Source organism: Triturus cristatus, chromosome 12 (assembly GCF_964204655.1).
Source record: "Triturus cristatus chromosome 12, aTriCri1.1, whole genome shotgun sequence".
Lineage (NCBI taxonomy): Eukaryota > Metazoa > Chordata > Amphibia > Caudata > Salamandridae > Triturus > Triturus cristatus.
The window spans coordinates 401136336-401148631 of NC_140595.1; the positions used below are offsets into that span (position 1 = coordinate 401136336).

Consider the following 12296-nt stretch of genomic DNA (forward strand, 5'->3'; position numbering starts at 1 on the left):
CATCTTAGAGATGCCCCCTGAACCTAACCTACAATCCACGTCTGGTCTGAGGGGCTGCCTAGGCTGCCACACAGCAGACAAGTTGCTGGACCCCTAGATAGAGAACCATCCACTCTCCTGGGCCTGCAACAATGCACATCCTGGGCGAGGTGCTAGGTCTCCTCCCCCAGGATGGGCAGGGGAAGCTTCAAAGGCATGCCGCCTTTGTGAGCTTCTCCAGGCCACTTACTGTACTCAGCAACTGGCCCCTACCGGTTCTAAAACCCCCACTCTGGTGAGAAGACTGGCCAGAAACCCCATGGAAGAACAGGGGGTGTGGCAGCCTCTGCCAACCCCACCCCTTGGGTGGGGGAGGCGTGGTGAAGCACATCTCCGGGCTCTCGCCATCTTGAAGATGGGGACCCCTGCCCAATCAGGACTAGGCCACTGCCCCCCTCCCACAGGAGAGTGGCAGGATAGGTGGTGTACCCACCCCAGGTCAGGGACCTAGTGGTCCCTGCCCTTTACCTACCTGTAACACCCCTACATTTAGTATTTAGGAGCACCCTGAACCTTCCTTCCTGAGATCCAGATTCCGAAACAACAAAGAAGAGCAAGAAGAAAAAAGACCTGCCGTGCAGCTGTTAAAAAGAGGAAGACACCAACTGCTTTGGGCCCAGCCCTACCGGTCTGTTGCCCCTCGATCGTGTTCGTGCTAAATCCCGGCATCTCTCGTGGCCAGCAACCTCACAAACCCCGGAGGACCTGGCTACCTTGTTACTCTGAGCATCTAGGACTCCCAAGAGCAGTGGCACTGTTCAAAGCAAGTAACTGACCCCTGGCATCAGCCAGGAACCGCGAACCCTGCACACTCTGCACCCGCCAAGCCTGGCCTGTGCTGGAGTGGACAAAGACCACAAGGACGTCCCCCCGGCGACTGTGACCCCGAATCCGGCCCCCAAGGACCCACCTCGACGCTCCTGACGACTCCTGTAGCCTCAGGACCAGGGACTTCCCCAACCGTGATCAACAGAGGGTAAGATTGCCCGACACCAAAAGGCACTCCTGCACCCGGCGCCCTGCGGCCCCCTGTGCCCAATTCCTGGGTACCTACCTATCCTCCAACTACCCAACTTACCTCTCGAAGTGGTGGTCGCACCTGAAGAATCTTCGTCCCCGAGCTTGCAGCCTTTGTTCGTTCTCGAACTTCTCCATTGCAATCCATTGAGCGCCCGACGGCTCAAAAGCATCCTGCACCCAGCCACCAGAGTGCCCCTGGCTGTGCATCTTCTACTCCTACCTACTTCCCCATTTTCCCTGAGCAAGTGACCAGGAGCCCAGCTCCCACAGCCACGTGGCCTGCTAGTCAGCAGCCACCAACCAAGGGCCCCCTGCCTTTCATAGGATAACATTGGGCCTAACTCACTCTGCACCCGGCTGCCCCTGTGCCGCTGAGGGTGTAACAACTGTACTTACCTGACCCTGGGAGACCCCCCGAGTCTATGCCCAGAACCTTAACTTTGCCAGTCGGGTACTTACCCAAAAGCTGATAACTCACTTTTCTTACATAGGGTAACATTGACTGGTTTCACCTGAAATTTCTTCGTAGTGTGGAGTTTCTAAACTTTAAAATATTCACCTAAAATCACCCGAGGAACGAAAACGGAAATACTCACCTGCTATTAGGAGAGATCCCAGTGCTGGAACTTGGTGCCCAGCACTGACCCTGAAAAGTAATATCTGAAAGAAACACGTTAGTTAGATTCCTCACCTTAGAATATCCCCAGGCGTCAGACTGGATCCGGAAGATTTTTCGTCAGCAATACCCCTTGCGCGTCGCTAGGCGTCGCCTGCGGCTCCGCGTCCGTCGTGCGCCGGATTGACGTCGTCGGAGTACTTAGACGCCGCCCTCGCGCGCTGACGTCAGTTCTTCTTTTTTCCGCGCCAGTAAGTGCCTATCCGGGAGAGCTACCCCTTTAGTCAATTTTTGACTAACTTTTTCGACTCTTTTTGGTCACTTCTCGACTCTGGTGCCGGTAGGATGCCTGGTTTCAAGGCCTGCGACGACTGTCACCGACTGATGTCGGTGACCGATCATCACCGCCGGTGCCTGTACTGCTTGGGCCTCGACCACGACGCGGCGTCGTGCTCAGATTGTATGGCCCTGACCTCGAAAGCTAGGCGGGAGCGGTCCCGCAAGCTTCTCGAGCTTCGCCACTCGGCTCCGCGCTGCTCTCGATCCCGGTCCAGGAGGAGGTCCAAGGATCGGTCGCGGAGCCGCACTCGACATCGTCCCTCGTCTGGCTCGAAGTCTTCGGGTAAGTCGAGGCAAGCCAAGAAGTCCAAGAGGCGACACCGCTCTTCGGATTTCCCTCGCCGGTCGCGCGACTCGGCCGAGGGTCTGGGTGGTTCCACCCCTGCGGCTCCGCAGGAGCCGCGCAAGTCCCCATACCCGACGGTCCCTGGGACTGACGCGACGCCGGTGGAGGTCAGTGCCTTCCTCTCGGCCATGAGGAGCCTGGCCCCGCCGTCGACGCCCGCTGGCGCGCCTTCGGGCCCCGCGGACTCGACTGGGTGACCTCGCGTGCCGGCGGCTCCGGCCCCGGCGCCGTTGAAGGCTCCGACGCCGCAGGTCCCCGAGGGGCCCGAGCCTTGGCCCCCGTCGACGCCGGTCGACCTCGTTACGCCTCCTCCGCTGACACCGATTCCACCCCCGACGCCGGCTCCGGTCGACGTCGATCCCCGGTTCAGCCCCTGTCCGGTCCCAACGCCGATGCGGCGCCGCCCGACGCCGCATCTGAAGCCGCTAGAGACACATATTGTCTATCGACCGGCTCCGATCATTCCTCCTGTTTACCAGGAATCGGATGACTGGGGCGACTGGGAGGGGTCTGACGACCCTATGGCCCTTCAGGGCCAACTTGCACAGGACTGGGCAGATGAACTGGGGGAGGCCAGTGGTTGGGATACCTCACCGGACACTGGATTCATCTCTCCTCCGACTGTGGCTTCGGAGGAGGGTGCAGCTTTTTCTGTGGTGCTGCGCAAGGCGGCCGAAGCCCTTGGGCTTGAGCTGCCTGCCGTGGCTGTGAGGACTAACATCCTCACTGAGGTGCTTCAGTCTGCCGCATGCTCCACTGAGCCTCTGCTGCAATTCAATGAGGCCCTCACTGACGTTCTGCAGGGCACCTGGTCCAAGCCCTCCACAGTCCCTCCTGTGGATAGGAACGTTGCCAGGCGCCACCGCCCTGCTCCGGGCGACCTCAGTTTTCTGTCCCAACACCCCACCCCCGAGAGTCTGGTTATCCAGGCCTCTACCTCCCAATCCTCCTTCCCGTCCGCTCCTCCGGACCGGGATTCCAAGAGACTGGAACAGTTTGGTAAGAAGCTGTTCTCCTCGCTCAGTTTGGGCGTGCGGTCTTTGAACACCGCCTGTCGCTTGGACCGTTATTCCCACTCTCTGTGGTATGCGGTGGAGGACGTGCTGCCACTGTGCCCGGAGGAGGCCCGGGCGCGGCTTTCCTCGGCTCTGGCCGATGGGAGAGATGCAGCGCGCCATGCAATCCGATGTGGACTCGACACTACGGACTCGCTGGGTAGGGCGATTTCTACCACGGTGGCGCTTTCGACGTCACGCCTGGCTGCGGTCCACGTCCTTTTCAGGGGATGTCCAGAGCACCCTCATGGACATGCCTTTTGATGGCGCTTGCCTTTTTGGTGATAAAGCGGATAGTGCGCTGACTTGCTTCAAGGACTCCCGGGCTACGGCCACGTCCTTGGGCCTCTCGGCCCCACGGCCACAAACTTCCGTTTTTCGCTCCTTTCGTGGCCTAGGAAGGGGCACCTCCTCACGTCCGCCTAGCCACCGGCCGCAGAACCAGCCTGCTCGCGGACGTGGTTTCCGCCGAGGCGGTACTGGAGGACGACGCGGTCAGTCCACATTCACCCCGGCAGCATCCGCCTCAAAGCCTTCCTAGTCCGAGCTTTCAGGCCCATTCCACGCCAGTGGGAGGCCGGGTTCGCCATCACCTGCTCCACTGGCGTACCATTACTTCGGACAAGCGGGTGCTGCAAATCGTCCGAAGGGGCTACTCCCTTCCCTTCGAGACGACCCCTCCAGCCATGCCACCGCAGCACCACCGTATCTCGGGGGATCATTTGAATGTTCTGCAAGAGGAAGTTTCGGCCCTCTTGGCCAAAGAGGCCGTCAAGCGCGTTCTGAGCCCAGAAGTAGGTCGTGGTTGTTATTCCCACTACTTTCTGGTTCCCAAGAAGGGCAAAGGGGGCCTACGCCCTATCTTGGACCTCCGGAACGTCAATGCCTTCCTCCGGAAGGGACGGTTCAAAATGTTGACTTTGGCTCAGGTTCTAGCTGCCCTAGACCCTGGAGACTGGATGGTAGCGTTGCACTTGCAGGACGCATATTTCCACATCCCCGTCCTGCCGGCCCACCGGCGTTACCTGCGGTTCACGGTGGGTCAGGATCACTTTCAGTTCACCGTGCTCCCATTCGGCCTTACCAGTGCCCCTCGGATGTTCACGAAAGTGATGGCGGTGGTCGCAGCTCATCTGCGCAGATCAGGGGTTCCAGTCTTCCCCTATCTCGACGACTGGTTGTTGAAGGCGGGCTCGCCCCAGGCAGTCGTCTCCCACCTCCAGACTAGGGCGGATCTCCTGCATTTGCTGGGGTTTTCCATCAACGTGCCGAAGTCACACCTGAGCCCCTCTCAGAAGCTCCTTTTCATCGGAGCGGTTCTCGATTCGGCGCAGTTCCGGGTTCATCCCCCGGAACAGCGGGTCCGGGATATACTGGCCCTGATTCCCATCTTTCGGCCTCTATCCTGGGTTTCGGTCAGGCTATTGTTGCAGCTTCTGGGGCTGATGGCCTCCTGCATCCTACTAGTGCATCACTCCAGGCGGCGCATGCGGGCTCTGCAGTGGGACCTGAAGTTTCAGTGGGCCCAGCATCACGGCAACCTGTCCGACCATGTCTTGATCTCGGAGGGCACTGCACAGCAGTTGCAGTGGTGGCTCACGGACCGCGATTGGGTCACGGGCAAGAGCCTCTCCCTACCGGAGCATGTCGTAGTGGCGGATGCGTCCCTCCTGGGATGGGGTGGCCATATGGGAGAGGCAGAGATCAGAGGCCTCTGGTCTCCAGCGGAGTCTCGCCTCCATATCAACTTGTTGGAGCTGAGAGCGATCCGACTTGCACTGAAAGCCTTCCTTCCCTCTGTCCGGGGAAGTGTCGTGCAGGTGTTCACGGACAACACCACCGCCATGTGGTATTGCAACAAACAGGGCGGGGTGGGGTCGTGGACCCTTTGTCAGGAGGCTCTGCGCCTCTGGACTTGGCTGGAACACCAGGGCATCACCCTGGTGGTTCAACATCTGGAGGGCTCTCTGAACGCCAGAGCAGACGAACTCAGCTGCCGGTGCATGATGGATCACGAATGGCGTCTGAACTCCGAGGTGGCGCAAGGTCTCTTTCAGCAGTGGGGAGAGCCTTGATTAGATCTATTCGCCACCGACGAGAACGCGTAATGTCAGCAGTTCTGCGTGTTGGAATTTCCAAGGCGGCACTCGCTCGGCGACGCTTTTCGTCGCGAGTGGAGTTGCGGTCTGTTGTACGCCTTTCCGCCTATACCACTTCTGCCCAGAGTGCTGAAGAAGATCAGGCGCGACCGGGCCCAAGTCATCTTGGTGGCTCCGGATTGGGCACAAAGGTACTGGTATCCGAGCTACTCAGTATGTTGACCGATCCTCCGATACGTCTGCCCCTTCGGGAGGATCTTCTGTCGCAGCAGCAGGGGACGGTCCTCCACCCGAACCTGTCCAGCCTCCACCTCCATGCGTGGAGATTGAGCGGCGGCAGTTGACTTGCCTCCTGAAGTCTGAGATATCATTCTGGCGGCCAGGCGGCCCTCCACAAAGACGGTATACGCCTGCCGGTGGAACAAATTTGTGGCATGGCGCACAGCAAAGGCTGTGGATCCCCTTTCCGCCCCTCTTTCTGAGGTTCTCCTCTTTCTTCTTTCTTTGGCCCGGCAGGGCTCTGCCCTGGGCACCTTGAAAGGTTATCTTGCTGCCCTCTCTGCCTTCTTACGGCTTCCTGATCAGCCCTCTCTTTTCAAGTCCCCTGTAGTGTCACGCTTTCTTAAAGGCATTACTCACACGTTCCCTCCTGTCCCTTTCGTAATGCCTCAGTGGGACTTGAATCTTGTCTTAACATTCCTGATGTGCACTCCCTTTGAGCCTCTTCACAATTGTCCTCTTCGTCTTCTAACTCTTAAGACTGCCTTCCTGGTAGCCATCACCTCGGCTAGACGGGTGAGTGAGCTCCAGGCTCTATCGTCCAAGCCTCCTTTTCTATCTGTTCATCCGGACAAGGTTGTCCTTCGGCCTCGTCCTTCCTTTCTACCGAAAGTGGCGACCCCCTTTCATCTTGAGCAATCTGTCACCTTGCCCACCTTCTTTCCGCCTCCACATCCTTCCAAAGAGGAAGAGCGGCTCCACCGTCTGGACCCAAAACGTGCGCTCTCCTTTTATTTGGACCGCACAAAACAGTTCCGAGTGGACGACCAGCTTTTCGTTGGCTACTAAGGGTGCAAAGAAGGGAAACGCTGTGCACAAACGGACCATCTCCCGGTGGGTCGTTTTTTGTATAAAAATCTGTTATTCCTTGGCGAAAAAGGACCCTCCTGTTGGGCTGCGAGCCCATTCTACTCGGGCCACAGCGGCTACTACTGCTTTGGGACGGGGAGTCCCTTTGCAGGACATCTGTCAGGCGGCGACGTGGGCTTCGCTGCACACGTTTGCCAGGCACTATTGCCTAGACAGCCAAGTCCGGAGGGATGGCTTCTTTGGCCGTTCTGTCCTCCAGGACTTTCTGGTGTGATCTTGGTTCGCAGACCCACCACCGGGGATGGTATTGCTTGGGTATCTATTCTAAGGTGAGGAATCTAACTAACGTGTTTCTTTCAGATGAACAAGTTACTTACCTTCGGTAACGATGTATCTGTAAGAAACATTAGTTAGTTAGATTCCTCACCGACCCACCCATCCTCCCCGTTCTGCAAACTGACATCTAGGGTTAAGGCTATCCCTTTCAGGGCCCTAGAATGTTTTTGGCACCAGTGTCGGTCTCTTGCATGGCTCTGCGTTCCTGGCGCGGAAAGCTATGTACAAGAACTGACGTCAGCGCGCGAAGGCGGCGTCTAAGTACTCCGACGTCATTCCAACGCCGACGACGGACGCGGAGCCGCAGACGACGCCTAGCGACGCGCAAGGGGTATTGCTGACGAAAAATCTTCCGGATCCAGTCTGACGCCTGGGGATATTCTAAGGTGAGGAATCTAACTAACTAATGTTTCTTTCAGATACATCGTTACCGAAGGTAAGTAACTTGTTCTACAAATCATACTTACCGCTAACTCAATTTTCTTCCATAGTAAACCATTGACTGTTTTTCTGTGAAATTTCTTCGAAGTGTCAATTTTTAACTACAAATATTCTTTAAAAATCATACCAACTGTGAAAACGTAATTACTTACCTGTTTTAGATAGATGTCCCAGTTCTGAGCCTAGGAGCCCAGCACTGGATTACAAAAGTAACAAGAACATACTTTACCGGTAACTTGAACTTTTTTCCATAGGAAACCATTGACTGTGAAATTTCTTCTAAGTGTCGATTTTGCAAACTTACAAATATTCGCTAAAAATCGCCTGTATAACCTAAACGCATTCTATCAACTGCTTACAGGTGGTATACTAGTGCTGGATCCAGGATCCAACACTGAACCCGAAAAAGTAACCATAATCCCACTTACCTGCTAAGTGAATTTCCTCCCATAGGATAACATTGGTAATTTGATTAGAAAAAGTTTCTAAGTGTCAACTTTTAAAATAGCAAAATATTGCTTAAAAATCACAACAGTAACTAAAACGTATTTACTCACTTGTTTCCAAGAACTGTCCCAGGACTGAATCTAGGATCCAGTCCTGGAGTTAGAAAAGTAATCCTGAAAGTAATCATTTGCATATAACTTAAAATTCCCATTGAGCTCAATGTATTATTGTGTTTGAAATTGTGTTGCCTATTGCAACAAACTGTAACTATTGCATTCAAAAGTCAATTGCCTAAAGCATCTCATTTTGAGAAAGTATATTTTGATACCTATTGTTATTTCTAAAATAAAACTACTATATATTTTTATATACAAACCATTGGCCTAGAGTTCAGTTCTTAAGTGTGTGAGACCATTTGCTGACTGAGTGTGTACAACAAATGGTTTACACTGTCCTCTGATACTGCCTTACTGCTCGATAAAGCTACCACTTTAGAGTGTAAGGTTATATCTAACTTTAACCTCTGCCAAACCTCTGGGGTCTATGGACTCTGTACACACTGTACCTATTTGGGAACAGTATATACAGAGCCACTTTCCTACAGCAATCATCAAATAATTCATCTTCTCGCAAAACATCTCCCAGGAGTGAACAGTCAAATTGCCGACCTCATCAGCAGAAGGAGACAACAAATTCACGAGTGAGAACTTCATCCCCAAGTTCTCCTTCCATACTTACAAAAAAAGGGATTCCCACAAATAGATCGGTTTCCCACAGTAGACAAAACATTTATGCCCAAGCTTCGCCCCCAGGTTCCCACACCCTCTATCCAAACGCAATGCTCTATGGATGAATTGGTTAGTGATATTTGCCTATGCTTTTCCGCTTCTCCCACTGTTTCCCTTTCTGGTTCTGAAGCGCTGGCAAACACCCTCATACTAATATTAGTGGCTCCCACATGGGCCCGTCAACCATGGTTCACCACACTCTTGTAGCTATCAGTGGTTCCACATCAAAAGCTACATCTCCATTCCAGCCTTCTCACTCAGAACCATGGAGAAAATCAGGCACCCAAACCTGAAGGAGCTCAACTTAGCGATTTGGCTCCTGAAGTCAGAGTTTGGATACTAAAATGTGCCACCAGATTGTAGGACTATTCTTAAAGAAGCAAGAAAACCTACTACCAGAGCTTGTTATGCAGCTAAATGGAAACGATTTGTTGTCTATTGTAACAACAACTAAATTAATACTCTAGATGCTTCTGTAAAAATCATTATATGTTATTTTTTTCCATCTACAGCAAGTTGGTCTAGCCTACACATCCATTAGATTGCACCTTGCAGCAGTAGACACACATTTACAAAACAGACAGCATTTATCTTTGTTCAAAGTTACTGTAATTAAAGCCTTTATGGAAGGCTGCAAAAGAGTAATGCCACCAAGAGTACCCCCAGCACCTGGCATTAGATCTCTCATCCACAAAGTAAGGCTAAGACCTTTGATGTACTAGAGTGGGATTTGGTCCTCCTCAGAACTAGTTGTCTTATCAGAGACGTTTAGAAGAAATCTTAAAACTCCCTGGGACCGCCAGGATCCCTTGGTTGGGGTTTATCAAACGCTGGCTAACTGAGATAGGATGTGAGAATCTGTGGGTGTGCCCTGAAGGCTCGGGAGGGTGGGCTTCTTGACCACTGCTTTTTTGGAGTTTAAGGATATATTAGGTTCCAGATAGGGAGGCTGCCCCTTCAGCCGTTTACGGCGAGATGGCAGCGGTCCCTTTCTGAATCAGAGATGAGATGCCCTTTTGCCCAGAGACAAAGGAATCCATAGATCACATTTTGTTGTTTTGCCCTGAGTACCACGATCACAGGAAGGTATGAATTTTGCTGCTTTGTCGCAATTTGGGTGTCGGGGACTATAGAACTGCATTAAGAATACTTGGATCTAATACAGCCCAACCCATTGTATTTGCTGTCTCCCTGGTCTTATTGTACATGTGGATACATATGCAGAAATGGGCTTCTCTCCTATCATTAGATTAGGCCCAGAGGACTGGCACTATGCTGTTTTTTGTATGGATTTGGACTGTTGTCAATATGTACGTATTTTATCTATTTTACTCTCTAAAAAAAAAAGAAAGATATGTTTTTTACTAAGGGTGGTTGTTGCCAATATGCGCTACTTCTTGTCACCCTCTTTGGGTTTCTTAATTATTTATTGAGATAATTTTTATGGTTTTTATTGTATTGGTGCGATACGACTTTTGTGCTTTTATGGCGATTTGCCGAAATAAAGATAAAATGATGATGGCAGATGGATAGCTGTTGTTTGTAACTCTTTTTACAATATGTAATCAAGGCTGTATTGTTGTCACTCCGTGGATTACGCATACCACACTGGATATATATTGTTTATATGTCTTCATGTTAAGCAACAATAAAGATTAGAATAAAAGACACTCATACGGGTGGATTGTTATTACCCTCTTCTGAAACCTTAGGCCGGTGTTCTGTTAAATGGACTTTATGGTTACCATAGTAGGAAAGGGCTTTGGTGTTTGTGCTGCACTATGATAACTCTTATTAGGACCTATTACAATGGATTTTCTATTGTTTTGACAGCTCCAATTTTAAAATGGCCTACCAGGTGGTTGCTTTGTGGGCAAGCTTGTGCTCAATACGGTATGTCTGAGTTGGTTATAGTGACAAGCTAGTTATAAAAGCTATAGACCTGATTGGCTCACTGGAAAAAGTTATTTCAGATGCCATACGTCTGATCTATTTATTATTTAAAAAATTCTGGCAAAGACAGTAGGTCTAATTTATTATGAAACGTAAATGTTGAAGCCCTGGGTCATTTAAGCATGGGATGGTATTGCACAGTGTTAATGCCTTCAGGCATGGAAGTTTTTTTCTTTCTTTTACTAGGTCTCACTATCATTTACAAGGATTTTGATTACCACTTTGACTAACCCTAGAAGTAGACGATTTGCACTTTTTATGAATTATTGCTATAAACTCTCCGAAATGCCTATCGGACTTAGTTGTCATTTTTTTATTGTAATTTTTTTTTTTAATTTAAAAAAATCTGCATATATTCAAATTAACACATTGAGGGATTTGGGTCAGTTGTCCTCTGCCTTTGGTCCCTTAAGCTATATTTAAATCCATGACAGCATATATCATGCAGCAATAGGTCAACCAACTTCAGCCTTTAATCCGTTGCCATCGGGAAGACGTGTCTGATCACATGTGCAGATCCATTTGGAAAATGAGTGCATTTTAGTCCCAGGGGTGGTGGGCCAGTCGTTCATTTTCTCTAATTTCCCCTTTATATGTCCCCTTTGATTTCCTGCCACTTTGTCATTTATTTCCATCTTTAGAGCATACAACAGCTCCCCAGACAATGCTAGCAGGCTGCTTGCCTTGCGCTAATTTAATCTGCTTTGCAGCGCATCCCACACAGTCACTGCATTTATACCGGGCGACTACGATGGAATGGATTTGTACATAGTTTTACTATTCAAAATGGCCAACATGTTGGTTCTCAACACGTCAGCCTGATACGTGTTTAATTTTTTTCTTTTAAGCAAATGCTTACCATGTTTAAGCTGCATTTTGTTTCTTCTTTTAGTCTGTTAATTCATCTTACATTTGTTGAGTTTGTGTCTGTTATATTGCGGTTGTGTAGATAAAGGCAATGATGAGCGAGAGTGTGTGCCTTTCATGTATGATGACTTGTTATCAATGATTGAGCATGCACTTTCAAACCCAGACTTCTTGCCATTGCCACTGCTTGTTTTCAAGGTAACATTATATATGCCAAAGAGATAATAGCTTGTAAAAAGGCAACAGGATCCAATCAAAGTGGGTGGGATTATTCAGTTTCTGTTTTTTGACTTAAATGAAGATAACCATAATTGAGAGTTGGGACTACAAGCAACTTACTTTTTACTTTTGTTTACAAGGCTTTGGTGATTGCTACAAAATACAGCCAGATCCAAGAGATGGAACTCAGCAGTCGTTGTCTGGATTCCCTTAAACAGATTGTCTTTAAACGATACCATCAGGTGAGACACCTAGGCAAACTATTTGGGGGCATAGCCCCCAAAATACACATTCGGCTTGGTCACCCCTCTCCTTACATACATGTGTGTTTTTACCAAGAGTTACCATATGTGATAGTTCATAAGCCATTTCTCAGAGGCATCATCATCATCCAACTGGTAAGTTAAGTTTCTGTTTTTTTCTATTCCAGAACAGTTTTTCAACTGTTCATTAGATGGCAAAATATACCTCTTCTCAGGGAAAGTTATTTAATAGTAAAGTATTAGTGAAGATAGCCTTGCAGCAATTTTATTCTGCAACACCCAAATTCAGTTTCCCCCTTCTTACATTTTAGAAACATTCCTGAATGGATAACGACATTCCTACATTGTTACTACAATAATTGTTTTTGGCCGAATTTTT

At 50.3% G+C, this 12296-nt stretch overlaps 1 protein-coding gene across 5 annotated transcripts in view; it reads left to right on the top strand.

Annotated features, from left to right (window-relative positions):
- Positions 1 to 12296, top strand: part of CENPN (centromere protein N) — a 220082-nt gene that overhangs the window by 108213 nt on the left and 99573 nt on the right. For all 5 annotated transcript variants that reach the window (XM_085638918.1, XM_085638917.1, XM_085638916.1 and 2 more), the window contains one exon: positions 11795 to 11896. In XM_085638918.1, coding sequence (XP_085495044.1) covers positions 11795 to 11896 — 102 coding nt within the window. The remainder of the gene's footprint in view (positions 1 to 11794; positions 11897 to 12296) is intronic.